This window comes from Anguilla rostrata, chromosome 17 (genome assembly GCF_018555375.3).
Source record: "Anguilla rostrata isolate EN2019 chromosome 17, ASM1855537v3, whole genome shotgun sequence".
NCBI lineage: Eukaryota > Metazoa > Chordata > Actinopteri > Anguilliformes > Anguillidae > Anguilla > Anguilla rostrata.
Genome location: NC_057949.1, coordinates 12,696,569 through 12,724,105, shown reverse-complemented (window position 1 = coordinate 12,724,105; position 27,537 = coordinate 12,696,569). Strand labels below are relative to the sequence as shown.

General features: G+C 46.2%; 1 protein-coding gene across 1 annotated transcript in view; it reads right to left on the bottom strand.

The window, feature by feature from the left end:
- Positions 1–1,222: 1,222 nt before the first annotated feature.
- gna12a (guanine nucleotide binding protein (G protein) alpha 12a) overlaps positions 1,223–27,537 on the bottom strand; it is a 39,909-nt gene continuing 13,594 nt past the window's right edge. Inside the window, exons 3-4 of the mRNA XM_064314798.1 lie at positions 10,255–10,305; positions 1,223–6,500 (exon numbers count right to left, since the gene is read on the bottom strand). Coding sequence (XP_064170868.1) covers positions 5,931–6,500; positions 10,255–10,305 — 621 coding nt within the window. The 3' untranslated portion in view covers positions 1,223–5,930. The remainder of the gene's footprint in view (positions 6,501–10,254; positions 10,306–27,537) is intronic.

The window sequence follows — 27,537 nt, the reverse complement described above, 5'->3', positions numbered from 1 at the left end:
CCTCACTGGCTGCATTACTGCCTGGTACGGCAGCTGCTCCGCTGCTGACCACAAAGCCCTCCAGAGGGTGGTGAAGACAGCGGAGCGCATCATTGGCTGCCACCTCCCATCTGTGCGAGGCATCTACCACACACGATGCCTCAGGAAAGCACAGAAAATCATAACAGACTTCAGCCACCCAGGCCATGGTCTGTTCTCACTGCTGCCGTCTGGCAGACGCTTCCGGAGCATCCGGGCACGGACGACCAGACTCACAAACAGTTTTTTCCCTCAGGCCATCAGGCTTCTCAACCAGCAACATAAATCCCTGGGATCACATTGATCACATGTCCTCCTGTGTATGCTATGTACGTTCAATGTACAATCTTATGCACATATCCATCAGCACTCCTGCACTTTATATATGGCTAATATTTAAATATTTAATACTCCTATTCCCACTGTCCATACCCCCCATCTGTACAGGCTGGTACTTATTTGCTGTTAATATTTAACACTATGTTTAATATTATGTGTATTTTTATTGTGTGATATTTCTTTGATATATTTTAGATATTTTCGATATTTTGCTCTTGCTTCTACGTAGTTGCTGCCTGCCATGTCACAAGAATTTCTTTGCTCAGAATGACCTGTGTTATACTGTGCACTTGACAAATAAAAACACTTTGACTTTGACTTTGACTTTGAAAGGGTTGAACAAAGGGCCCTGACAGTAGTGTGATGTACAGACAATGAGCAGATCCATAAAATAAATTGTGCAAGGTACAGAACCGTCATAATCCAACAACTGTCACCTGTATGTGCGTCACGAAACATATTTAAAATGACTGCCCAAACAATGAGGGAAACCGTCGAGCGAAGATGGCAAACTCCGGTTCGGAGTTTTTGCCTGAAAATCAGAAACCAGAGGTGAGCTGACAGTGTAATCACCTGCTTTAATCAATTATGTGCTGAGTAACAATGGAAACCAGCAGGCCCCGTGGCTCCCCAGGTCCAGGGTTGGCCACCCCTTGATGTATAACATTAGTCGGTAATCAGCTCTGTTTTGTGTCAGACCCGTGCCGGGTTTGAACGCGCTTTTCCAACAACACAGCCAATTATTAGAAAGACACATCAAGCTTTATTGTCAAAGCCACAAGTGTACTGTGCACAGGGGTTGATAAAACATTTACTTACTGCTACCTGCATGATTTTTTTTTAAAAACATCGTAAGAAGCAGCCACACGACACAACGTACATTTAATGTATTTATACAAGTATTATATACAAACCAACTGAAACACAATTAATCGCTTTAAGAGTTTTACAGACATTTACAATGAAGACGTTTTTGGAGCCTCGGTTCTACACAAAGGAAACACTTACAACACTTAAGGGTAGGTCTCTGAGCACTGCAAGGATTAGTCATTGTGGAAAATATGTCAGGTAGATTGTCCCGCATACATATGCAAAGCTCTTTTGGAGACGGGCGACGTTCAGAAATGCAATCTTGAGCCTGTGAAGGTTAAGATAACATACATCTGCTAAGTCAACGTGACATACAGTTAAGTTCTGAAGCACCTGAAACGAAGAGAGAGAAGCAGTAAACGGTTGCGGCACAGCCCGTCGGTACAAGTGGAGATGAGACAGTTCTCCCCGGGACGCTCTCCGCGGAATCCATAATTAGGAAACTAAGTTATTGAGTTTCCGCACACACAGTAGGGAGCTATTTGCGAATTTAGCCAAAATCTCATTAAGTTTATACCTTAGCCTTATGACACCCTATAACAAGCAAGGACTGGGTAATGACTCAGAAACACACTTGTTTTTAAGCACGCCTGTAAAGCATAATCAAAATGGTTCCCAAATGTGTCATACATTAGTTTGAATAGCAGATGCTAAAGCTAATAAACAGTCTGCCGCTAAGGAGCTCCCGTTCGCGGGGGTAGTCTTCAGCCGCTGGGTGTGCGCCGTTTCTCGTTGGCAACGCTGCAGAGGCCTTTCCCGATGCGGGCGGGGGAGGCGGAGCTCAAATTTACAAGCTTGCATACAGAACATAGTGGTCTCTTCCAGATCCCTCTGGGCCACGAGGGTAATTTCAGGCTGAGGTGGAATCCTTTTTAGAGAGAGAGGCAGGGGCCAGCGTTATCATTATCAGCCTCTCAAATTCTTGATACCGGTCGGCTAAACCAGCGCTCACTTCAGCTGCAGTTCTGACCTCCCGTCTGTGACTGAGCTATTTATCCCAGGGTCATTCAACACCCACAATCAGTTCCTACTGGCAAATGTAGAATAAGCCTTTGTGAAGTACATACAAAATGAATAGTTTTATAGATCCAAATAGCAAATAGCTCCAAAGCTTCCCTTTAAGGGTATCATGGGTAATGCTAAATATATCTGTAATTATCAGTCAGAGTTTGAAATTACTTTATTTTAAAAAATGCAATGTGTGTTACAATGCGCACAATCTGAATTACCAAGAAAGCATAAAGTATGACCTCGAAAAGGTCGGTTCGAACTGCTTGGTACGTCCAGCCAAAACACTTTCTGGGTTTCCGTTTTTGAGAGGAAAAACTGTTGAACAGATAATCAAATCGGCAGATGTCCCTCAGTCGAAAATCCACACACACGGGCGTTTTAGACCAATGGCAAGCGTGGAAAAATACGCCGCGGGCACATCTGCCAAACAGAGCTGACATTTCCACATGCTTGCCACACACGGAGGCAGACTCGCGCAAAGGCGTTATTGTGTGGTGGACATGGCTGAATCCAACAGACAGGAGTGCCTTGGTACTGTGGCAAGGAGGGCTAAAGGCACTACTGTACCTGCCTGATTAAACTCACCACGTCATTCACTGAACTAATTTAGCTGGTTTTCAGTGGCCTGATATTTACCTTCCTCTTAGCCACTGCTAGCGAGCTGGACGGACCAGGGGCCTGATTTACTAAGACCTTTAGCATGTGCAAAACCATTCAGCACGTACAAAACCAACAACACGACCGATGATTGGTCATGGTATTTGTTTTGCCCCAATCATTGGCTGTTATCAGTTATGCGTGTGTTAATAGGTTTTGCATATGCTAACAGTCTTGCTAAATCAGGCCGTAAGAGTCAAATGTCCTTAGCTTGCTGTTATACTGTCTGGTCCGAGGCGGCTGGCTGGCTGGGTTTTCGGGGTTTTAGTGGTTTCAAGACAGCCTCTAAGACCTGCCCTCCGGGACCTGCGGGGCTGACACCTGAGGCCAAACCCAGCCGCCTCGGCGCACGGACCACCCGGGAGGTCCGCGGACAGAGGCCCTGCCGCGGAGAGGGCCGCCGCGGATGGAAAAATGGAAAAGCAGATGGGGTGGAAAAACAGACGGGCACGGGGAATCCTGATGAGCGCTCCAGCCTCGACGCAGCAGCGCGGCCTCCCTGAGCTCCGCCCCCTCGGAGCCTCCGGCTGCCCGTTCGCCTGCTGCCGGCGAAGGCAGGTCAAACGGCCTTCCTCCTCACCCCGCGACCGAACAAAGGCCACTGTCAACAGCTCCCAGCCATGTTGAACTTGCCCTGTTTCTGGCATGGCCTCATATTCTATAAGCTGTAATGTCTCTCTCCTTGCCCTCGCTCTCTTTACACACACGCACGCACACACACGCACACACTCTCTCGCTCTCGCACTCTCTCATTTAAATATTCGTACTCTTGATAAATATAATGTAAATTATTATAGCAACTATTCCCAGTTGCAACAGGCCAGATCTGGAAGTACCTTTGTCTACTGCCACACTCTAGAGAGTCACTGCAGGTGACAATGGAAAAACCATTCGGACAGAACTGAATTTTGGACATTTGGGCTTTTTCTGCCCTCACAAGCATTGTGTTCAATTCCATATGCAACCCAATTAAGACCTTATGAAGTAACAGACATCTCGGAACAGTGTAGGGATATCAGAGGGCAGGACAACTGCAGACAGAGGTAAGCATGTCCTGTTTCACCTTGCGGGGACAATGTCCTTACAAAACTAGTGACAGGAGAGAGTGTGTACTCCAGAGATCTGCACCACTCACATTCCCGTGACCACCTCACAAATTCAATACTGTCATATCAGAGGCTGTAATTAACAGCTTTGCTCTAGTCTCTGGCTGGCAATCAGAAGTGTAATAATGATTTCCACCAGGCTTTACACTGCGCGATACCTCTGTCAGAAGAAATAGGTTGGCGTGACAAGCAAATTAGCATAGGCCTGTCCTGTCTGTAATGTGTAAAGAAAAAAAAAGCCAGCGCTAGATTTAACACTGCTTGACAGGTAGTGATGAGCCAATCAGGTCTCATTACAGTGGCCGCTGCCGATGTCTTTACAAACGAGGCATTGGAGCACACTCGTCTAAATGGGCACTGTTTTTGTTTGCCTGAGACTGTCAGTGGTGTGCCCTCTGTAACTGCAAATTGAGCTAAATGATATTCTTGGGTCACTGGCCACCTTTCGTCCTGTGGCAGAAAATGACACTAGGAACTTGGCCCTAAGCTGCTAAAACCACAAGGCGCCCTATCAACAACTTTCCGTAAATTACTTTGTGCCCTCTCTGCGTGAGAGAAGACAGTTCTGCTTCTCTTTTCTTAAAGTAGTGTTCCTTCTTAAAGTAATAAAGGAACACAATGTGACCCATACACGGTAGACCGTACGAACAGACAGAGGGCTAATGCGTCACTTCTGCTCGGCCGAATGTGAGCCAGGGTTTGCGTCCGCGGGTCAGGCACTTACGAGCACGCCGCTTCGCACGTCCGCCCGGCCCGTCGCACGGCGAGCCAGCGAGATAAGCGCTCGCATTGTGAAACGTTCGTAAGCGCGTCACTCGTTGTCCGCCCCAGCATTATCACCGAAAAATATGACCCGGTCTTTTTTCCTGTTAATTCCAATTGAACAGCGCATCAGGGACATGAGCCGGACGATGGAACAGGAGACCGTTGAATTGCTTCGCATTATCGTGACTAATCGCATTTCTTTGTCCCGGAAACAATGCGCGCACTGTGATTGGTTTATCCCGTGTCCACGGCCTCCTGCCGCGGACGGGCTTTTAACCACCTGACTCGACTAACTGCTGCTCTGACTGAACCAATTTGGTGTCCCTCCGTGGTTCTGAGATGTGGGAGTGGCTTAAACTGAACTGTAAACTTGCTGGAACATTCTGCAGCCCTCTGGGATCGGAGGTGAGTGGCCTTGGATTAATGAGAGCTGGAGAAGCTGGACTTCCTGTTCCAAAGCAACAAGACAAATATATACACACACACACACACACACATACACACACACAAAAGGGCCAAGGGCAGTGTGCTTTAAATACGTTCTCCAAGAACTATTCTGTCTTGTTTTATAAATGCATGTTCAAACTTTCTGCAGGCCAGCTGGACGTGTGGCCTTGCTAATCACACACACTCTGAAAATGGTGTAAAAAGCCCTGTTGGATTCAGCCATGTATTAAAGGTGGTTCAAACAGAACCCACCTCTCCAAGCACCACTTATTTTCAGCGTCAATTGAAAGAGTAAATTGCATGTGAAGGTTCCTACCACTAACTGCTTATATTTACGCAAACTTCGATAACACTCATTTTGCATACTAGTGCAAAGCCTTTTGCATAACCTTTCATTTGCTAATTTTTAATTGCTAATCATAAATATGATGGAATACAGATCTGAAGGTAGACTGGTTTAGCCTGGTTTCATAAACGTTGTTTCCTGTGGAACACATACAAGAGAAGCCACGCTATTCAAATACTTTTCAAAACCTTTCAGAGTCTGTAACAGAGGTCTGGGGAAAGCCAGTGCATGTTTTGATAGGTAAGGCAAGCTTCTAACAGTTTATGTGCCTCTACTGCTGCCCTTAAATGAAGGAAGAAGGTGTGGACAAAGAGCTTAGTTGTAAGCCAGGGCGATGCAGACAGGATGGCGCCACCTGTGGTCAGGAGGCCTCACTGCAGCATGATGTCCTTAAGATTATCCTGCAGGATGGTGTCTTTGACCGCGTGGAAGACGAAGCGGATGTTCTCCGTGTCGATGGCGGTGGTGAAGTGGTGGAAGAGGGGCTTGCTGCGGTTCCTCCGCCGGCGGTTGAAGCACTGCACCAGGTAGGCCTGCACGTCCTCCAGCCGGTGCGGGTCGCCCTTGAAGTCGGCAAAGTGCTTGCGGATGCTGACCGTTCTCACCTTCTCCACCAGCAGGTCCATCTTGTTGAGGAAGAGGATGATGGAGACGTTGGAGAAGAGCTTGTTGTTGACGATGGTCTCGAAGATGTTCATGGACTCCACCAGGCGGTTGGTGCGCCGGTCCTCCATCAGGACCTGGTCGTACTCGCTGGACGACACCATGAAGAGGATGGAGGTGATGCCGTCGAAGCACTGGAACCACTTCTGGCGCTGGGAGCGCTGGCCGCCCACGTCCACCATCTTGAAGGGGATCTTCTTGATGACAAAGTCATGCTCCACGATCCCCTTCGTGGCCTTCCTAGCCAGCAGGATGTCCTGCCTGCTTGGTACATAATTCTGAAAACACAGAGAGACAGAGAGACAGAGGCAGAGTCAGTAACTGACATCCCAACTGGTGTTCCTGTGTGATTTTTAATTTTAAAAAGGATTATTATTATGATTATTATTATTAATGGTGTGCATGCACTGTGATAGATTGACGGCCTGTCCAGGGTGTATTCCTGCCTTCCACCCAATGCACGCTGGAATAGGTTCCAGCACCCCCCACGACCCTGTCTAGGATATGTGGGTATAGATAATGGATGGATGGATGGATGGATGGATGATTATTATTATTATTATTATTATTTGTTTAAAGGATTCTAATGCATTGTTACATTGGGGGGGGAACAACGAGCCAATGTATGGCTGCTGTTGTTTGCATCAGAAGTTGAACTACCCTTTAGTTCATTTATAGAGACAAGAACTTACTTATAAAAGGTACACGATGACAGATTAGACAGCCTGACTGACTTTGATAAGGGCCCTTCTTCTTTCAGTTAGTGCCGTGGGATCTTTAATGGTTTCAGTGAGGGTTTATCATTTTACCCATATTCCACCCTCTGGCTATTTTAAATGGGTTTTATTATGGCTTTGAAACATAAATGCTTACTAAATGAAATTGTACAGAGTGCACTTACTTGCATTGAATGTAATTCAAATTGAAATGCTTTTTTACCCAGTAAGAATATGATTGAATTAATAAATAGTGTAATTCATAATCCAGGTCATGAGGTCTGCAAATATGGTCAAATTACAGCTGCCCCTCAACTTCACACAGCACTGTAAAATACATGATTACACTCCAGGTTCATACTAAATATTTGAAGCAGCACTGCAAAAAAGTCTGTCTTATCAACTGCTTCAGTCTTGTAGTCAGACTTATATTAGAAAGAAAATATTAGCTTGTTTTAAGTTTTTTGCTTGTCAAGTGAAATTGTCTTACTTTTAATCCTGAAATGAATCAAACTGTCTCATTGGCAATCCTTTTGTCTTGTTCAACAAAGAAAGTAACAGAAATAAGATTTTAATTCTAAATATAAGACAAATATACTTATTAAGACTAACTTATTTTTTGGTTTTAGTAGTGTGTAAACAACCTTGCAGCTGCCTCTGAAAGAAGGGATCATGCAGTCCTTTCCCAAGCAATTTCAACAATTTTTTCCAGAGTCTTACGTGACCTTGATGACAATAGATTAAGTTTCCACAAAGCAAATACATCCAGGTCCCTTAACTCTTTTTTTACCGCTCAAATGGGACCGGGATTATTGTTTGGTCGCACTTGCTCTGTCCTGGCAACACAAAGAGCGGTGACTAATCTCATTCTGTAAGCGGTGACTAAGGACACGCCCAGCCGAGCGTGCGCCCGGTTACAAACCAGCGTCACTCCGGCAGTTTGTTCAATCTGCTGAGGGGAGGGGAATGCATTTCTGCACAGAAGACAGAAAGCACTGACACAATATAGCTAGCAGAAGCTATGACGCGCGGTCACTCCAAAGGTCATAGTAGGGTTTGCATTTCCAAATCCCTTTTAGAGTTTTTGAGAATCATAAATAGCCGCTGACAGCCTGACCCATTTAGTGGCGGACAGGAGTTTGGAACTTAAAGGGATGCGATAGCCTGGAAAAAAAAAAAAAGCCCTGGTGGTGCCAACACCAGAAACTCCCTGGCTCTGCTCCTCCTCTCTGCCCTCGGAGCAGGCCAGAAGGCCTCGGCCGTGTCAAACCCTTCCTCGGCACCACTAGCTAAGTAAAGGCACCGGGGGTTTTTGGGTTTATGTCTTTGGGACGGAAATGGTTCCCGCCGCGGAGGCAGCCCTTAAAAGGACACGCATGCTGGGCTGGCCTGGCACCCGTCCAGACGCCCCAGCAGATAACTGGAAAAGAACTGCGATGATTTCCTTGAGTTCATTTCGCAAAAAACTGACAACAGCGAATCGAAGCAAGACCCGAGAACTTCTGCAGGACCCAAGCAAAAATGATCAATGTCCAAGCCCATGCAGGACACTTCCATGTTTAACAGATTCACTGTGTGTTAATGAGTGCCAAAGAATAAACTAGAAATATCTGAAGTTTATCCCACAATAATTAATAAAATGTACAGGGTTTGGACAAAATAAAGGAAACTTAACATGAAAACTGACTCAAACTGATGTAACTAATTCACAATTAAAGCGAGAGCTGCTCAGCTAAGTCATTTAAGTTGAATGCTAATTAGCAGTATGTGTCAGCTATAAAAGAGGTTTGCCACTCTGTGATATGTGATGATTGGCAGATCTCTCCAAAAGAGATATTTCCAAAGCAACATGAGATTCAAAGAGGCCAAATAGTCTGTACCCAAATAGGAGGTGCATCAATCACAAAAGCTGCTAAACTGTTTAATGTAGCAAGGGGAACAATGTAAAGAATATGACAGCATATACCAAAGAAGAACAAACTGCATCAGCAAACAGGAACAACGGTCATGTCTCAAAGCTCAGGATAGTTACTAAACACCTCAAAACTACAGCCTCGAAAAAGAGCACAGAAATGAATCAACACTTCTGTGACCCATTCTTAACAAAAATGTGTGTTATGCACTTCACAAAGCTAGAATATATGGCAGAGCTTCTATTTGGAAGCTTCTTGTATCCAAATGCTAAAGCCAAAGACACAACCTGGTGCAAGAACCACAAAAACTGGGCCTCTGTGCAACATCTGGAAGGGTTTACATTTGGACAAAGCCAAAGGAAGCCTTACACCCACAATGTCTGTTGCCAACTGTTAAACATAGCGGCGAATCCGTAACGGTATGGTGACTGGGTCCAATGTTTACTCTGCATGGTTGTATAAAGGCTGAGGATTATGAAGCCATTTTACAAGACCAAACAAAGGTCCCTCATAATGTCCCCATACTCCAAAACAATAAAGCCCCCCATACACACTGTTCAACAAATTCAATTATGGTTTCATGAGCGCCAAGATGAAGTCATCCTGGTCATCCTTCCATGTCCTCTCAGCATCATTGAACCTCTATGGGAAGTTCTGGAGGGTCCAAAAGTAGATTCCCACCTCCTTCATCTCTCAAAGAACTTAAGGCTTTACCTTCTTGAGTGGTCAGAACTTACATAACAGCATTCCAAGAAGGACTGAAGCTGTTCTGAAGGTAAATAAGTAGTGCCCTACTCATTACTTAATATTCATGTATTATTAGGTGTTTCCATTATTTTGTCAAACCCCTATATAGAATAAAGACTTGAGCAAAAATTACTGCCAGAGATAATCTAAAATTTGAGGTTATCCAGACAGGTTTGTTAATGTAGTTAAAATCAATAGACTATTTCTAATTAACAATTGCATTGTTATTAACATGAGGTCTATAAACGACTTAAAATGACATGAATAATAAAGCATTCTCAATAGAAACATCTACGTACGCCTTCACACGTGTTTTCAAACACAATGAGATTGTGATTTTTCCAAAGAACAAAAAGAGATGAATGGGGAAATGTTTGTGGAAATGTCCATAAGCACAATCAAATGTGATTGCATGCATATTTTCACCCAATGTGTACAGTTTAGTGAGACTTACCTGGTGATTTACCAAGGGTAATTTGTACATGCTAAGCACGTCAACCACACCTTGAAGTGTTTCAATAGAGAAGATTAAAACACCTGTCAAGAGCAAATGTCAGCAAATGACGTGGACTGCCCTGTAAATATGGTGGGTATGACTACACGAAATAACTACAAGCTATTCAAGAATAAGATGCTGTAGCTGTGCTGTGACTCACCAACTGGCCAATGCGATCCAAGTTGTCCAGAAAATATTTGACGGATTCCCCCTGCGGAGAAAAAAAAGAGAGCCGTATTAAGCAGTGTCTCCACAATGACGCCGCAGTGACTTGTGGGCTCTGCGGCTTTACCGTTTAAGCAGGATACAGGGGAGCTCCACTCCGTTTCCCTCAGAGATGTGGTTTACTACACTGAGGAACCGACTGGGTGCCAAGAGGGCGGCGAAAGGGCACACAGCGATGTTTGGGTGGGTCGCGGAATGAAAAATAAACCTTGCAACGACTTCAAAAGCCTCTATCTGCACAACATCATGCAATAACAATTTCAATGTTCTGTATGCCGCACTGCCATGAAGATTTCGCCACAGTGTTCCAGAGGTGGAAAGTCCAAGGGTCAGAAAGTGAAAGTCTTGCCGTGTGTTTCTTCCACCCATGAACTCATCCAGCTGATTTCACTAATTAGCTCTGCCTCCTGGCTGTAGAATTGCGTTGCTTTGTAAATCCAGGTATTTGGAACAAAATACTAGGGAGGATGTTTGCTTCCGGAACCTGGATTTTCCACCTTTGCAGTCTGCAGGTCTCAGGTCAAAGCACAGAGATGATACACAGAAAAGTAGGTATCTGCATCATGGGCATTGTGGGCCTTAGAAATACAATAGAACAGCTGTCTTCGACAGCAAAATCGCAGCAAAAATGGTGTGGTATATGATATGCACAAGGAGTCAGATATCTCATTTTGAGATGTTTGTGATTGAACTGATTCACGTTACTGTACCGAGTCGAGGGGTCATTACAGTGCTCACACAATGTATTACAGATGCATGGTGTTCAGTCCAGGTTGGACACGGAGCACTCGATCTCAGTTTAAGAGCTGAGTAACTGAGCGCTCGAAGACTCAATTATGCAGGCCGCTTTCCGAACGTGCTTATCGCGTGACCTCACGATTCATATTAATCAGACCACATCATGGTGTTTACTTCTGTGGCTGCAGCCAGCCACTGGGGCAGTATAGTAAAGCCTGTCTGTGGGTGGCACAATCTGCGCGGTCTGAAATGTTGAGACTTACCCATAATGCACAGGTGCTCATTTGCTACTGGCGACGCGCCGTAAAAAAACAAGATTTATGAAGGAAATAAGCTGACACAAGAGACGCCGCTGAGGACCTAGAGGAGCGCTCGCTTCCTGAGATGGCTGCTTCCCCTGTGTTTCCATGGTTTCGCCCCACCCTGACCCCTCGACCCCTCCCACCCCGTCTCTCAGACCATGGCTTTTCAAAACCGCTGTCTGCCTGAGACAATGTCAGACATCTGACGCGCCCGTACCCCACCCCCCACCGAAACGGCCAGCGTTCCTGACGGGAAACAGCTGTGTGTGAAAACAGGGGGATTAATACAGCGGCTCCGCCCACGGTTACCGTAACCATGGCCGCGCTCCGGAATCCTAGGGGAAGACGGCCACCGGGTGCATAACGCATCCCGGCCAAATAAACAAAGCAGCTATCTCAGCCTGCAGCTGCAATCAAACCCTCCTTTAAGAGATATGCAAAATAAACCATTTGTTACAACAGCAGTAAATATTTTACTTGTCATCCGGCTCTTAAGCCGCACAGCTGGCCCACTGTTGTAGCCTAATCTTGTTCCACACCTTCAAAACCAAATCGTTGATGCTTGCTGTCTTACCAAAACATGAACCAACGAGCATGTTCCATAGAAAAACAAAGGGAGAGTTGTTGCAACTAATAATAATAATAATAATAATAACAATAATTCATTTTATTTATATTGAACTTTGGTAACTTAGTGAAAGTTTTTAGAAAGTCTAGGCTATGTTACAACAAAAACAACTATATGAATAAAAGAAAATAATACAGTTGACACACAATGCCTTAAAAAACACAAAATGGTACTGTACGTCATGAGTGAGATGTGCTCACAACACTACGAAAACAAGATAGGACAAGAGTCAAGGGCAAAGTTCAGTCATGACCCTTAAAGGCAGACCTCAATTTCTGGGTTTCTTAAAAATATTATGTGTTTTCAGGTATGTTTTGACTGGACTAGACAGTTCTTGTGTGTGCTAAAGGATAATTTAGATATTCAGAGAAATTTCTGGTGGCCTGTCAGCTTACAATGGAAAGTACACAGCAATCGGGGGTTCATGGTCGAAAGCAAGAGAATGCAATTCAACTCCGAAGCAGCTCGTACAGCAACGTTTACATTGCAGGCCAACTCAGAGTCACAAATGCCCTAGTATACCAGGAGCAGAATAGATTTCAGGCTTTTTGAAACTATCCCCCCCTTTAAAACGGTTCTTGCATGATGCAACACACAGAAACTGCTATGAATAGGCTATGTCTTGGCAGATTGCTATAGAACTTGTCCAGGCCGTTGACATGTACGCATTCAACCAGTGTATTCACGGCAAAGAGGCATTAACAGCTGTTTAACAAGAAAGCAATATGAAGTGTTTGGGTTGGTGGTATTTCTGAATCTGATTTGTCATTTGTGGAGCGAGATGCCCAACTGAACACTGGCTTAGGTTGACTTCAGTTGATTTCAACTTGACACTGCAATTTCAAAATATGCATTACAGTAAATGTCAAACAATAACTGCTGTTAATCAGCAACAAGATTCCCAAATGTGGCCTTTTTAAATATGTTCCGTCCTATGAAAGAGTGACGCCATGCTGCGTGACATGCAGGGCTGTCGTCTCGGAGCGTGGGAAAGCACGAAGCCTCGAGGGTGGCAGACGGACAGCGCGACGGTGGCGTCTTTCAAACGACCGGCGCGAGCGTGGCCCCCCCGGGCATTTCCCAAGCGAGGCGAGACTACGCGGAGGGCGCCGGGGGCCTGGCGCCCTGAGGGGCGGGCGGGCGGGCGAACGAATGAGCGGGTCCTCCCGTCTCTCCAGGCCGCGATCGCTATCGTCGCTGCCCGTTCCTGTTTAAAGGAACGGCGCGCCGCTGATCCGCGGGATAGGGCCGCCCCCATCTGAAGCCGTCTTTAACCGTCGGCGCTACGTGCCATTTAAGACTCGCTCGCCCGCACACATCGCACCGTGTGCTGAGACTGGCGAAACCACATCCAGGTAAGCGGAAAATGTAATGAGGTGAGAGGTCAGCACGTCGACTCACAGGGTTTCCCACTAAAGACTTCTAGCCGAGATCAGGCCGGCAGATCCAGACTGCCTAGGAGGAGACATTCCGGAAGGTTCTATTTTTGTGTATAGGGACCTCACAGTTCCTTCCTGGAAGGCACTGGACATCTTGTAAATTACCCAGAGATGGAAAATTGGGCTTCCTGGTGCCTCCTCCTCCGCCTCGTCACTTCACTCGGCGCTCATTTGATTATTTTTCTGTTTCATTGTAATTGCAAGACTTATGGCTCCTCTCTGTCCACTCTGACAACGTGGTCAGATCAATCATTCGATAACTGCCGCCATTTTACAGAGCAGTGTGCCGCTTAAGAGAACTCAAAAAATGTTTTACGATACATTTAGCAATCTAAGGTTATTGGGTTTTTAAAACAAAAGGCTTCATTTGCAGTTATTGTTCTGTTGATCCTATTGATACTGGCAGTCTGGCACATTGATTCTATATCCTTTTTCATGTGATTATTATGTCTGTTTTGCAGGAAGAACGTCAGAAACATGTTGTGGATGGGTTTCTGTGGTAATTTTCCTATGATCCTTTTGTTAAAAGATGTGTTTTTATTGCTTGGCGTGACACTTTTAACAAGTTTTTAATTTTGTTATTGTTAAGGTTTATTTCCACCGGAGGCATCATTCCTTGGCCCCGTCAAAGCCAGTTTACATGAAGATTATTCTATCATTGAGCAAGGCAAACAAATTAGGTTAACATATTATAACTACATGTGATTTCATTGCTGCCAACTAAACTAGAATGAACTCGAATTTGAGCGTGGCAGAAGTAATAAGTAAATGCATATGCAAAATAATAAAAAGGAGCGTGCTGAAATGGGATGGAGGGTTAGGTATACCAGCAGAAATTCAGCGAATATCTGATCCACTTATGAAAGTGGTCACTGAGAGCAAGGCTTAATTGAGTGAGGATATTTCTTACCCCCATCCCACATAATAATCACTTTATATATGATAATCTAATATTTTTTATTATTTAATTAACTTCACAAGAAGAGTAAGCACAGACCAACATAATGTTGTCTGCCTTCATAATGATGACATATATTATATAATGAGCGGATTGAACAGACTGTTTAGTGTACAGTTTAGTTTACCGTAAAGATTTAGGCTAATAGTAACTGCTCTACAAAAGACAGCTTTCCAAAACTTAAGACCCTAGAGATCTATGCTGTTAAATTTTCACAAGGATCCTTTAAATATGGTTTCCTTAAGTATGTTAACTCGACCCTTAGAGTGATGCCAGGAATGGAAGTAAATGCAGTCAAACGTTCGTGAAGGCTAGCCATTTGGCTATAAGCTGTCGAGCTGCACGATTGGTCATCCTCCTCTACTGTCCAAGCCTGGCTAACAACCCTCATCCATAGCTCCTGTTGATACAGGCCAGCCCCCCTCCCACAGCCTGTCATAACATGGTACAAAAGTGCAGTCCCCCCCCCCCCGAGACACACACACACACACACAGTGCCCCCCTCAGAGGGAGATGTCAGTCCGCACAGCTCTAAAAATAGCCTGAGTAGATAAGACATCCGCTTTCAAACTTTTCATCAATGTACTTCAGCTGAACTGAATATAGCAAGCCTTAAAAATGATCACACCTAGTGCTACCAGAAAAAACCTGGAAAATCTTTGTAAAATGACATGATTTGTACCAATCAGTGTATCACCTTAGACTATATGTGCCTGGTCATTCTTCCCTTACACTACTGGACACTTCACTATCGGATGGGAAGACTGTGCTGGTGGTTCTGTTCTGGGAGGGTGTGGAGAGAGCTATCTGAAGGGTAAAGACCTGGGGCTGGGCTCCAATGGCATGTTGAGGGTCTTGAAAAAATTGGAAGGTTTCACATTTGAGGTGGACTTGAAGAGCAACGAAAGAGTGCCACTTGTGCAACACCGTGTGTTGACTCACCAATCATTAGTCATCAGTAGAGTGTACAGGTCTGGTTTATAAGACTACGGCCTGCTTCATCAGATTGGCGTTTGCTTAGTCATAGCAGCTTATTTCACAGTAACGTTCTCCTCGTAGGAGTTCAAACAGGAAGACTCCCAAAGCTGCCCCTACCAACAATGACTCTCCCCCTACAACTCTCTCCTTGGCCTTTACACAGAAATTCCCCCCATCCCCCCCCCGACCAATCGGGGCTCCAAAATGCTCCTCTCGGTTTCTTGGCCAGCGTCCACCATTGCGAAAACCCCCCCCCCCCCGATCCTCCCGGGCAAATCCAGGCCTCCCGCTCGCGCCGCCCTCCCGACGGATCGACCCTTCGCCCCCGCTTCCCTCCCGCCCACGCGCGCACGATCCCGCCGCCTTCCCGCGCGCCTCCGTCAGGCCCGCCCGCTGCTCCTCGCTACCCCCTCCCCCTCCTGACTGAAACGCCGGTTCCCGAGGGCCTCGATTCCTCAGACAGGACCGCTGCAGCGAGCCAAAAAAAGAACGGGGAAAAATATTTCGGAGGACCAAAAAAAAAAAAAAAAAAAAAACACACATCTGAGGACACGGCTTCTCGTAAATTTATTATTTTTTTCCACCCAGAACGGGATCCCTTGGGCTTTTGAAATGTAGCAGAAAAAACAAGACTCTTGCCATCTGTTTCACAAAGCCTTTTATAGGTTACTGTAATATCAGTTGCGAATCCCGTTGCTTTTCCTTCACAGTTTCCCATGGACGTTAAAATCGGATTAATGAGGCGCGAGACTTGCTGACGAAACCCTCGCTCAGCTGTTGTCTCTAACGAGCGCCCCTCCTTTGGCTCAATCATTGCACTTTTTCACATTTCACCTTACAGCCAAGAAGGACATGTGAACCCACAAATGTTTAGATTCCACTATAAAAGAAAACAGTACACTTTGCCATTGACTTCTGTATGTGAATACCATATCCAAAAAAAGTGTTCTTGTGTCCCTGTACCTGAAGAAATACGATCAAAACAGGTCTCGATTGTTGTTGCTATAGAATGCTCTCAACAAGAGGAAAGTAACGTCCAGGCTCGAGCCGCTGGCTTGATTTCTGCCTAATTTGTGAAATGTCACATGGTCTCGCAGCACAGATGTAGATAACCGGGCAGTTATTTAGAGCCCTGCTGCTTTTAGAGGCTGCTGCTTCCTCTTGACTGGTGCAGGTTTTTTTTTTTTCCACGAGCGCGGCTGCTGCTGAAGCGGAACAGAGCTAATCAGAGTGACTGACGCCGCGAGAAGTTCTCGCGACCGCAGGCCGTCTCTTTCACTGCGCCGGACGTGGAATTGTTCAGGCAATCTCCGGGCTTTTCAGACGACACTGCCAGGTTCATAACGTTGCGTAACAGAGCTAGAGCCCGCTGGAATGCCCCGCTCGGGACCTCCGAGCGGAAGAGGCTCGGCGCCCGTCGCAGGTAGCCGAAAGGGAGCGCGGAAACAGAGGCGCGCTTTGTCCGGCGGGCTCCCGTGCCATTGCCTGACCGCTAAGTTCCGCTTGCGACCCCTTCACCCTGACGCGCACGCCATTCCTGGAGCATGGCGTGAGAGACGCTCAGGGTAAGCGCGGGAGCAGGCAGGGCTACATGCGCGGATTCACAGGAAATGCAATGGGCTCCTTTTAGAATCAAAATTACTGTTGGCAGGGGTTTTGGGGAAATGCCAAAAAGACGAGAGCAATGTCGGCAAAGAGCGCGTCTTTGAAGGGCGAAACAGCGGGGCAGGTTATTCACGACGCGGCCCTCGCCCCCACCGATACCACGAGGGCTGTCGACGGCAACAGTTGGCCATGACAGTGTTACAGTGTTAAACAATCACTCCCCGACCCATCAAACAAAAAAGGGACATAAAGGGTGCTGTTTGCTGAAAACCTACCAAAATCTGACCTTCCTATTGTCGTTCGATGTACAGGTTGTCTAGTTAGTGAGTAACGCACTCAACCTCCCTCCAACGATACAAAAAAGCCTGAAACTGAAACCGGAAGACATGATTGGTTAGACGTACAGGAGTTTGATCAAAGTTTTCTACTTCCAGCCAACCTGGTGTGCCATTTGACTTCAGCCTGGGCTGATGAAACAATCTCCTCTTGCCGCCATTGAGCGTTACTGAATGTGGTGTGAGCATGCAAAACGGAGACAAGCGCAGCATTAAAGAAAGCTCCCATCAGGAGACACCAAATCGCCTTTCGAAAAACAAGATGGGCCGTGAGGTGGTGACTCCTGCCTGGCCACGGATATTACGCGTCCCACACACAGCTGGAGCGAGAGAAAGAAAGCGAGAGGGTGAAGGGGGAAAATAAACCGCGGTTAGTAAGGCGCGCAAAAAAAGGAGAAACAAATCGGAGAAACCTGTCAGGAACCGACCAAATTCCAGCAGCCCTCGGGCTAAAATTCAGCTGTTCCGCCCTGAAACGTCACTTGGCGATCGGGAAAGAGACTGCTGTTTACATTCAATTTTAACTCCGAGTAAACAACTGAAGATTGCGTACGCATCGTCCAAAATACCGCAGACATTCGCCGGAGGATGTACTCCGCTACAGTGCGAGTCCCCTTCCCCTCCGTCCCCCTAAACACTCCAAATGTCAATTTAGCCAAAAGATCATAAAAATAAACAAAACTGGAGGAGGGCAAACTCTGCCATTGTTCTGGCAGCATCAGGCTCCCCAGCCCCGATGAAGCTTTAAATAGAAACGAACAGAAATATCTGGGCCATTTATAGAGAGACATCAAAGCAGCTGTCCACTGAGAGAAATATACTGATAAGTATACTGGCAATGTGTGCTAACAAGAGCTGGAAAGTCCAGGGGTCAGAAAGTAAAAGTTCTGCCACGTGTTTCTTCCATCCATGAACTCGCTAATTTCGCTAATTAGTTCTACCACCTGGCTGAAGAATTGTGCTAATTAGCAAATCGAGGTGATTGGAACAAAATACTGGGGGAGACTTCGACTTTCTGAACCTGGATTTTCCACCTCTGTTGCTAACCTCTAGGTTTCGTCCGCTAATCATTTTCCATGCTGGGCTGTGGGTTCTCTTCCCTTGAGACCACACAGATAACTGTTCTAGACTGAACTATTTTTGTCAGTGGGAGGCAGGGAGAGCACTGGGTCTAAGCCCACTGAGGGGAGGGGGTAGAATCACGCCAAGATGTTACACAACAGGCTTTCCAATGTACAGCGAGCCCACAGTAACGTGGGTCTACTAGATGAGACAAGGCCAGATCATTGGAGATAATGGAGAAAGTGCATGCCAAATACAGTTTTAACTGGACGGTGCACCGTAAACTAAATGATAAAAACTGAATGTCACTAGATTAATCAAGCTTTGTTAAATTTCTTCAGTTAATGGCTCAGTTTAGCTATAATTTTATTAATATATACATGCATAATCTACATATAGAATACACTTATCATGGTAGTGTAGGTCACTAAAACACTATGGTGTTGTAGACATGATAATTGCACTGAAGGTAATCTGGTCATTAGCCTGTAGCCTGGGATGTAATATACAATATACAATGGGTTACAAGTACAGTGCAAGATCATTGCATTATCGCTCCTCAAATTAAATTCAGAAAAATTTCTTTACAATTTGAATTAGTATGAAAATTTATAAGCCTACTCCTAAAATAATACAGATTTTACAAGCCTAATTTCAGCGTCCTCTTATGTTTTATTTATTTGTCTTTTTTTTAATCAAACGTTTCAGCAAGCCCACGGAGGACAGACTTGGCTATCGTTCGGGGCCTGGACTGGGCCGGAAAGGACAGCTATGTGAATGAGTCTGGCCTCTTTCCGGAACGTCGCACAATCGAATCGGCCCTCACCCCCTGCCCCCGCCTCACCCCCCACACACCGGCTGTGTGGCTGCTTTGTCGCGAACCCCGGACTCCCGCTCCTCAGACAATGGGGCTCTGTTGTGCGCTGTGCGCGCCGCTGACAAGCGGCAACAGAGGGGCCGTTCTTCCGAAAGCGCTTCCTCCTGAACCGATGGCCATCAGCAGGTAATGGCGGTCCGTGCTGACATAACAGGAATTTGAGGAGATGCGGTAAGTTGCGTAATTTCGGATAAGCGCATAGCTGAGCGCCAAGATTCGAGTGTGCCAAGGCCAACATCAGTCAAGCCCGCTTCCTCTACTCAGGTGGCAGGAAAGATTCAGTTATACTGTAAATCAGAGTTTGCACGGCATGGGACCAATAGGGACCAAATGTGCTCTGTTAGAGTTAAGATACTCTATCAGAGTAGATTTTTAAATGAAACTTTTACTGTGTGATAACCAGATCGGGCTTAGTCACCCCGTCAAGGCACATCACCCAGCAACCAGGACTCTCTCTTTCGTTCTCACTGGACAGCAATAAAAGATCTTTTAAAAAGCCAAGCAGCTTTTTCTCACAGACTTTACTGCCAACTGTATGCCTTTGAACAGTCAGGCTTGTTGGGTTTCTCAGAAGTCAGCCTGCTCCTGCCCAGTTCAGACCCCACGAAAAGCCCTATAGTGTTTCCATGCTTTGTTTGGTTACGGAATCCTGCAGGAATCCTGAATTTACAATAGACTAACCGAACCATGTCAAAGAAAGCAGCTGCCTGTTTAAAATAAGCCATTTTAACGCTGCTAAGCAAACATGGGAACCAAACTGCTGATGTCTTCAGAAATTATGGTAGATCCACAACTCCTGTCTACACAGGGTGCCATTTAGCTAGTCACAGAGGTGAAAACCAAACATGTTTTGCTAAGAGAAATTTGCCAGGAAAACAAATGTCCACACATTCAGGGCCTGGGTCTGATTTACTAAAACGTTTAGTGTGTGCAAAACCATTCTTTTGGCCATGGTATTTGTTTTGCGTGAGCTAAAAGGTTTTGCACATGCTAAAGGTCTTAGTAAATCAGGCCCTCAAGTGTTGGTTCGCAGAGGAGGACACCATCCAGGTTTCGATAAGCCAACTTTCTAGAAGAGTGACTTATCGTACATGTAGGGTTGAAGGGTTGATCACAGAGGTGGGCGAGAAAAGGTTTCCAGAAAAAATGAATCACCGTATACCACTGAGGTTAGCCTGAAACTAAAAAAGAAATCACAATGGAACATCATATGCAGTAAATGTAGAGGGGGATAAGCAATGGGGGGGGGGGGGGGGCTATGACATTCCTATACGATGAAACATCGTATTGTTCCCCATTTCACAAGCCGCCCCGGTGGGTCTTCGAGACGAGGCGGGCGAGGGATCCGCCCCCCGGGGGGCTCGCCGCGGCCGCGCTGGAATGCGCGACTCTTCCCTCGTCGAGCGCGCCTTCCAGAGGGGCCCGCTCGAGTTCCGCGGCCCGCCGCCGCTTCTAGCCCGGCCTGCGCGCGAGCCCCTCCCCCTTCCTCCCCCGGGCTGTTTGCTTTGGACCGGTCGTCTCACATTATCAGTCTCTTCAGCTGGGCTCAGCTGTGCGGCCAAACTCGGCGGCGGGGGCGTCCCGCTGCTACGGTAACTACAGGGCTTTACTTAGCCCCGGAGTCCAGCAGAACGCCATATTTACTTAACTGCCTGTAAGAGCTGCAATGTGGCAATGCTCAGGCCTATACATTTTTCTTGAATGATTCCACTATGCAGCAATTGGTTTTTTTCAATTATTTTAGAACCTTTTTTAGTATGATATTTAAAATTTTGTCAACCAGAAGGATGTCCAAACGTCCACACAAGGGATTAGAAGAGAAGTCAGTTGCTTCACTGTAGTTAGCCACTTCAGTTCTTGCGCAAACTATGAAAATACGCAATCATTAGAAAAATGACCATGTGTATTTGTCAGACCTGAACCGCTAGCTTTATTTTAGTTCGAAATTCTAACCCAGAGACCGTTGCTAATGAGAGTTTGAGTCAGACGCACCCAAGTTTACCGTCATAGGCTCTTGACCTGTAAGGAGCTGCAGATGTTTCAGAGCCACCTGAGGTCAGAGGTCAAAGTGCAGACTCTGCCAGGCTGGCAGAGGCCCAGGCCCAGGCTGTTTACCGCGTTGGCGGAGGGCGGTGACTAAGGCTGGAAGAATGCCTTCCCCTCTGGCGCCCGTGGATAGCGCAGGTCCTGTGTGCCCGGATTACAGGCTTTGCCAAAGGAATGTTCGAAAATATTCGACAGAGCGGGCTTTCCGACGCGCGAACGAGTCAGACCTCGCCGGGCGACTCTCGCCGGAGACTCCGACTTGCAGAAGCCCCGTGATTGGGTGGCGAGTCAGCGACCGGGAGTCGAACCATGGGGGCGGGGCGCTGCCCGCTGTACCCCCAGGCGAGGTGCTTAACTATAGACGCTTTGGTAAACATCCAGCTGAGCAAATGGATAACACGGAGGTATTTAAGCTATGCGAGGCACTCCGGGCGAAAGGGCATTTGCCTAGCAAATAATTCTTGTAATTCTTCTAAAACTCAGCACCCAAAAAACTGCGACCACCCCTGCTCGCTCCTTAGCGTATGCGGATGCTTTCGTTGGCAAGGACCGCGAGACAGACACTGAAACGTATCCCGGCCGTGGCTGGGGAAGGCCTCCTCGGTTTAAGGGCACGAACGCGACTAGCTGTGGGGCCTACGCCTAATTGCCAACATCGGCAAGAAATCGCTTAAAAATAAGGAAAACAACAAAGTGTTCTTAAAAAGCCATCAATTCAACTGGTTTCCTTTTTTCATGACCAATGAAAAGAAACAATATGCAGAACAGCCCTGCTCCTGGTTGGGTTGAAATGAAAACTTTCAGGGCACCATACCTCCAGTAACAGGGTTGGGTAGCCTACCACTTACCATACAAAACAGTTGTAGTGGCAGGATCTTGTGATCACACACACGCATGCACGTGCACACACACACACACACACACACACACTGCGTGTACACTACACGGTAAAGAAGTTTCCGTCACATTCCCTGGAAAAGTGCCCAACTCCTGGGAATTCTGCAGCACGCATGTGGCACATTGCAGGTGTGAGAGAGCAAACGGTAAGAGAAAAAAGCATGACTAATGTGTGTCCTTTTTCACTGGACAGTCGCCAAGCTTAAGTCCATTACACAAACACTGTTTGTTCTTTCTTTGATCTACTTTGCGGTGTCTTTAGAAGAAGCAGCCAAACTCATAATAAACAGTCCTTTTTTTGCCACGGAATACGGAGACAATAAAAGACTACGCTGAATTTTGTGGTAACCCACAAAAGGTCTGAGTAGTGCCGACAAAATTATTTTACAAGAGGACGTGAACCCAGAGATTTCCATTTCCTGGCATTCACTTGAAAATAAAATTAGAAAATAATAATGTTTGTAGGGAATTGTATATCAGTCTTCAGGATGGAGATGGAGACAAATCTCCAGGGTTCTTCCGAGCCCCCCCCCACCCCCACCCCCCTCCAAAACCTGACTGGACGAACAATCTCATAGTACTAAATTAAACAAGGTTTTTGTTAAGGGTGACAAAAACATTTTCTTTATAATACACACGTAATTAAAGACCAGAAAAGGCCTGTATCTCAAATTGCTAACACCACAGAGATTCGCAAAAGGCTTCAGGGGGAACAATTCATGGGAAACAACTAGCTACTGTACCTCATACAGCTCATATCAATTGTAAGAACACCTCTTCAGACTGCATCTTGGTTCTCCTCCCACACTCTACCTCTAAGACTGTAACTTTTTGTACTGATTCACATTATGGCATAATTAAGACTCTTCCTAGGGCTTGTTACCTGTATGTATTCAGGCTTTGTATTTTGCATTTTTGCTCTTGATTAGCAAAGTTAACTTGCATGAGTGCTTTACTGATGTTGCATGTGTGCACGCTGGTCTGGGAATGTCGTTAGCCAAGGCTGGCTCTTTTGCACATGTAAATCAGGTGAATAGACTTCTGTTCCCCTACATTGCTAGTTTCTCTGAATAGGGGCATGTACTAAATGAATACAGAGTGTAGCGTATTGTAACCCTCTAATGGCATGGATGTTTATTGCTCTGTGGTCCCAAAACAAGTTTTTAATTAAAGAATTTAAAGACTGGAGTCTTTTCAAAGTTCCAGAGCTTAGGCCAGGGCAGTGTCACTGTGTCAGCAGCGTTTCTCCAAGTGGCGACACAATCACATCTGTTTCGAATTTGTCCGCTAAAATATGCAACTAAGTTTGGCGGAAAAGATTTTTGATCTCGCCTTGTAAAATTAACAAGGACGCAACAGGAAAAAAAATGAGGCAGCTTCTGCAAGTCTGTGTTTAAACTGGATCATATCTGCAGGACTTCATCTAAAACCCGATCCTTTCCAATTAAACCCGCGAACGGCAATGCGCTATAATCGGATCTGGTGTTGGGTTTGAAGTGGGTTGCGGGAGCAGATTACAGAAAGCACTACGCTCACGATTTAAAGACCGGCCCTGTCTCACTCAATATTGACCCGCGACTCGCACTCGCACTCCTAAACCTTGTCATCCTAACGAGATCCATACCTCCGTAATCCACTGTAACGTAAACCATGCCAGAAGCTAAACCTGCACTGCAGCGTGTGCTAAACGGTTGTTAAACGGTCTCTGTCATGTGTGGGGAAAGACTGAAACGGAAAAATGGACTGAAGGTATTTTACTTGTTTCAGATGGGGGGAAAACCCAGAGAAAAAGTAGGCCTAATTGCTGTGCAGTGTAGAAAGCAACGTGCATTATAATTCGAAAAAGGAGCGCTGATCAAGTGCTCAAATATCCAGCAGGCTATCTCAATTTCCTTCCCTGGCTCCGTAGTGTGGATACGAAGCCATCTCAGAAAATAAACAGTGAAAATAAGCTGCATGTTTACAAGTAACAGCTTGCCGGCTGTGGGCTCCGCTATGGCTTGGAGGGAAAGGTGTTACCTTCAACAATTCTACATTACAGACTTTTGCCAAAACTTGAAACCCACCAAGAAAGTAGTTAAGCTTATTTTTTTCCCCTATCTCCTTTGACTCTTCCTTTGAGTAAGAAACTCACACAAGCATCGAGTCGTTTTTTTTTTTTAACTCTAAAAAGAAAACATTTTCTTTCATTCTGGCGACCAGCAAGTCCGTACAAATGCAAGGAGCCAAACCCGCCAGCTGAAAGCTGTGACTCAAACGCTTGGCACAGAACGCACTCCGCTCAAAACGAAAACATCCAGCAATATGTTTCCTCCAAGCATCTGACTTGTGACTGAAAATCGCTGAAAATCTGAAATCAGACCAAATCAGTGGCTTTTTGGATGCTGTTCTAGGTTATAGGCCTAATTTCAAAAGAGTTGACAAATTACATCTCATTAGCACCTGTTAGTAATGCTAATACTGCAGCTCACACTCTACTGCTGATGGCATCAGCATAGTACAGTGCCTATCCAACTGGATTTACGAATTTGGACTAATGAGTAGACTTTAAATGACAGACTGACTAACTAAATAAAAAACAAGGGTATGCTTAGGGATATTAAGAGCTCTATACTTGGCCAGACGAAGCATTTATTCCATTCTGTGCAGATCGCTCTGTTGAAAACATATGCCAGAATCTGGTTTGTCTCTTTCTATGGGAGTTCAGACACAACTCGTGAAAATTCATGTTACAATGTTGGCACCTCGCCAGAACTCGCACCTGTAGACAAGCTGTCACACCGTTTTCAGCGTCTGTACAGCATTCACACAAGGGACAAATGTGGCAACTGGATACAAAGCATTTTACTCACGTTGCAACTGTAAGCACAAAGTACTTGACTCTGTATTGCATGTTCTTTTTCTAATATTTAACACAATATTTTTCGCCCGTTTTGCCGAACTTTCGACGAGCCGTAAGAATCGAATAAACTGCGCTCGGCTCCTTACTGGAGCCCAAGCGCTCGAACGCGCCTTAGCGGGCCTAGCGGTCGGACTGAATGCCCCCCTTTGTGCGTTGGTAGGGATATTAGGAGAGCGCTTTCAGGGACGAGGCCTGCGTCCGGGGTGGAAAGCTGGCCCGGTTTTTTCTCATGGCCTGTGCCAGGATGTCCCGCTGGGAGTTGTGGGGATTGATTACAGCTGCGCTGCACCCACGCCGGACCGCTTCCACATCCCAGGGCCCCGGGCCAGGACTGCTGCAGAACGGGGGGGGTGGAGGCGGTGGGGGAAGGCGGCCAGAGGAGGGGGGCCGAACCCTTTCCAACAGCGAAGAAGCAGGCCCCTTCTTCTCCACTCAGATGCCTCCACCGTCGTACAAGCACAGCGCATTTGCTTCGCTTTGCCATAATCTGAAAAAAACTTGCGGCTAGCATGCACCGCAGTTCCTTATCTAAGTTGAGAAAGCCTGTACGGGCTGATTTAACGAAGCCAGCACAAGCGCAAAGATCAGGGGTCGACGTACAGCACAGTAATTACCAGTAACCCCCACTTTTAAATAACGTAGACTCACAATGTTCTATGATCAGCAAATCTGTTCACCTGTAGCAAGTTGTGAAATTCTCGATTCTGATTGGTCAGTTAAGGCCAACATAAACAAAATGGCAAAGACACTAAACAGAGTACTTTCTTCAAATTTCTTAATCACGTTCACACGGTAGGAGAAAGTGAGGATTCAGCCCCTACAACAGCTACTCCAACTGCTGCACAAAAACCCTCCAGCCAGCATGTCAATGATGAGCGGACATACAGGCTAGCTAACAAGACAGCTAACATTAATGAGGCCACATGTACCCGCCTAGCTGTACCCCTAGTCTGGTGGTTGTTAAAGTTAGCAGCCCCGTTGAATCGCCAACCCAGTCCAGACATTGTAAATGACCAGCCACTACCTCTAAAACCAGCAGTTCCTTTGCCCGGTGGTATGACAGCTAACTTGGTTTCAGTAACTGGCATATAGCACACGCAGCCACACTATTCTCTACAAAACAAGGCACTAACGTCCCTGTGGTGACTGTAGATGATTGATTAACAAAAACTGGCCATGAAGACGAAATGTTTCACAGTATTTTATGAGACTTGAGGCTAACAACAAAGCCACACACCGCAACTAGAGTCTTTGGAGTATGATGACATCATTTCTTTCCCCAATACCAAGTGTAAACACATTGTAAACACATTACGCTCATTTTCATTTTGGTCCAGTTCTTGTTTTTTCTTTCATCGATCTTCTTGTGGCTGCCGAGCCAAACTTGATTCGTGTTTAGGGTCGGTTATGATAAAAATATTTAGGGTTTCATGTACATTTTGCTGATTAATGTTCATGTCCATGTCTGTGGGGATTACTTATCAAAAGCCTTTGCCTTCTTTGGCGTTATTTCACTTATCTATATATCTATATTGTTATCTCTAACATGCTAAACTCGACAGCACATGTGTAGTCTATGCTGTAGGTTTGCTATGTGCTTCAGAGCACGCGTACAATTGGATCTTGGCCCACCCAACACTTGTTCCGGCACCACTGGACCCATTCCCTTAAGCAACATATCACCCCGATACCATACCAAAAACTGAACATAACCCACACATTTAATATAAAGCACAATTCCTTATCTGAGCCTGTACCAATCTGGACATAATATTGTAAGTGGGTGATAGGCCACATTTTTCAGTACAAGGCAAAGAGGCAGATAGGAAACAAATGAAGTGCACTTAGTGAGATAAGAGAAATGGACAGAAACACACACACTCTCTCTCTCTCTTTCTCTCTCTCTCTCGCACACACACACACCCAAGAATGTATACTTGCACACACACACACACACACACACACAGGTACACACAACACATGCACATTCCCATGGACAGAAACACGCACCGTGTTTACACACACACACACACACACACAGACTGAGACACTCCCTGAGTTCCACAGTCCCCTTAACTTGCGGCTTCTGTACCAGAGGCCTGCCTTTCAGGGGGCGGCAGAAAAGAGCACAGCGAAACGCAACGGGGGCCACACGCTCCCTAATGAGACGCGGGGCCGTCCCCCGCCACACGCTCGCCGTCCCGCCGTCGGCTTCGCCCAAATTCCACAGGCCGGGCTTTCACCGAAGGGCGGGTAACCTCGGCGATAATGACAACAATGACCTCATCGCGGACAGGAGACCCGTCGCCCCCACACAAACGGGCCCTTGTTCGAGAGAGGGACATTGTGTCAGGGGTCTAACAGGCAAAAAAAAAGAAGCCAGCGCAGACCCCACATTTCACAGATTAGACAGATTTGCGTTGTGCGCTCCGGCAGACGAAACCAGACGCA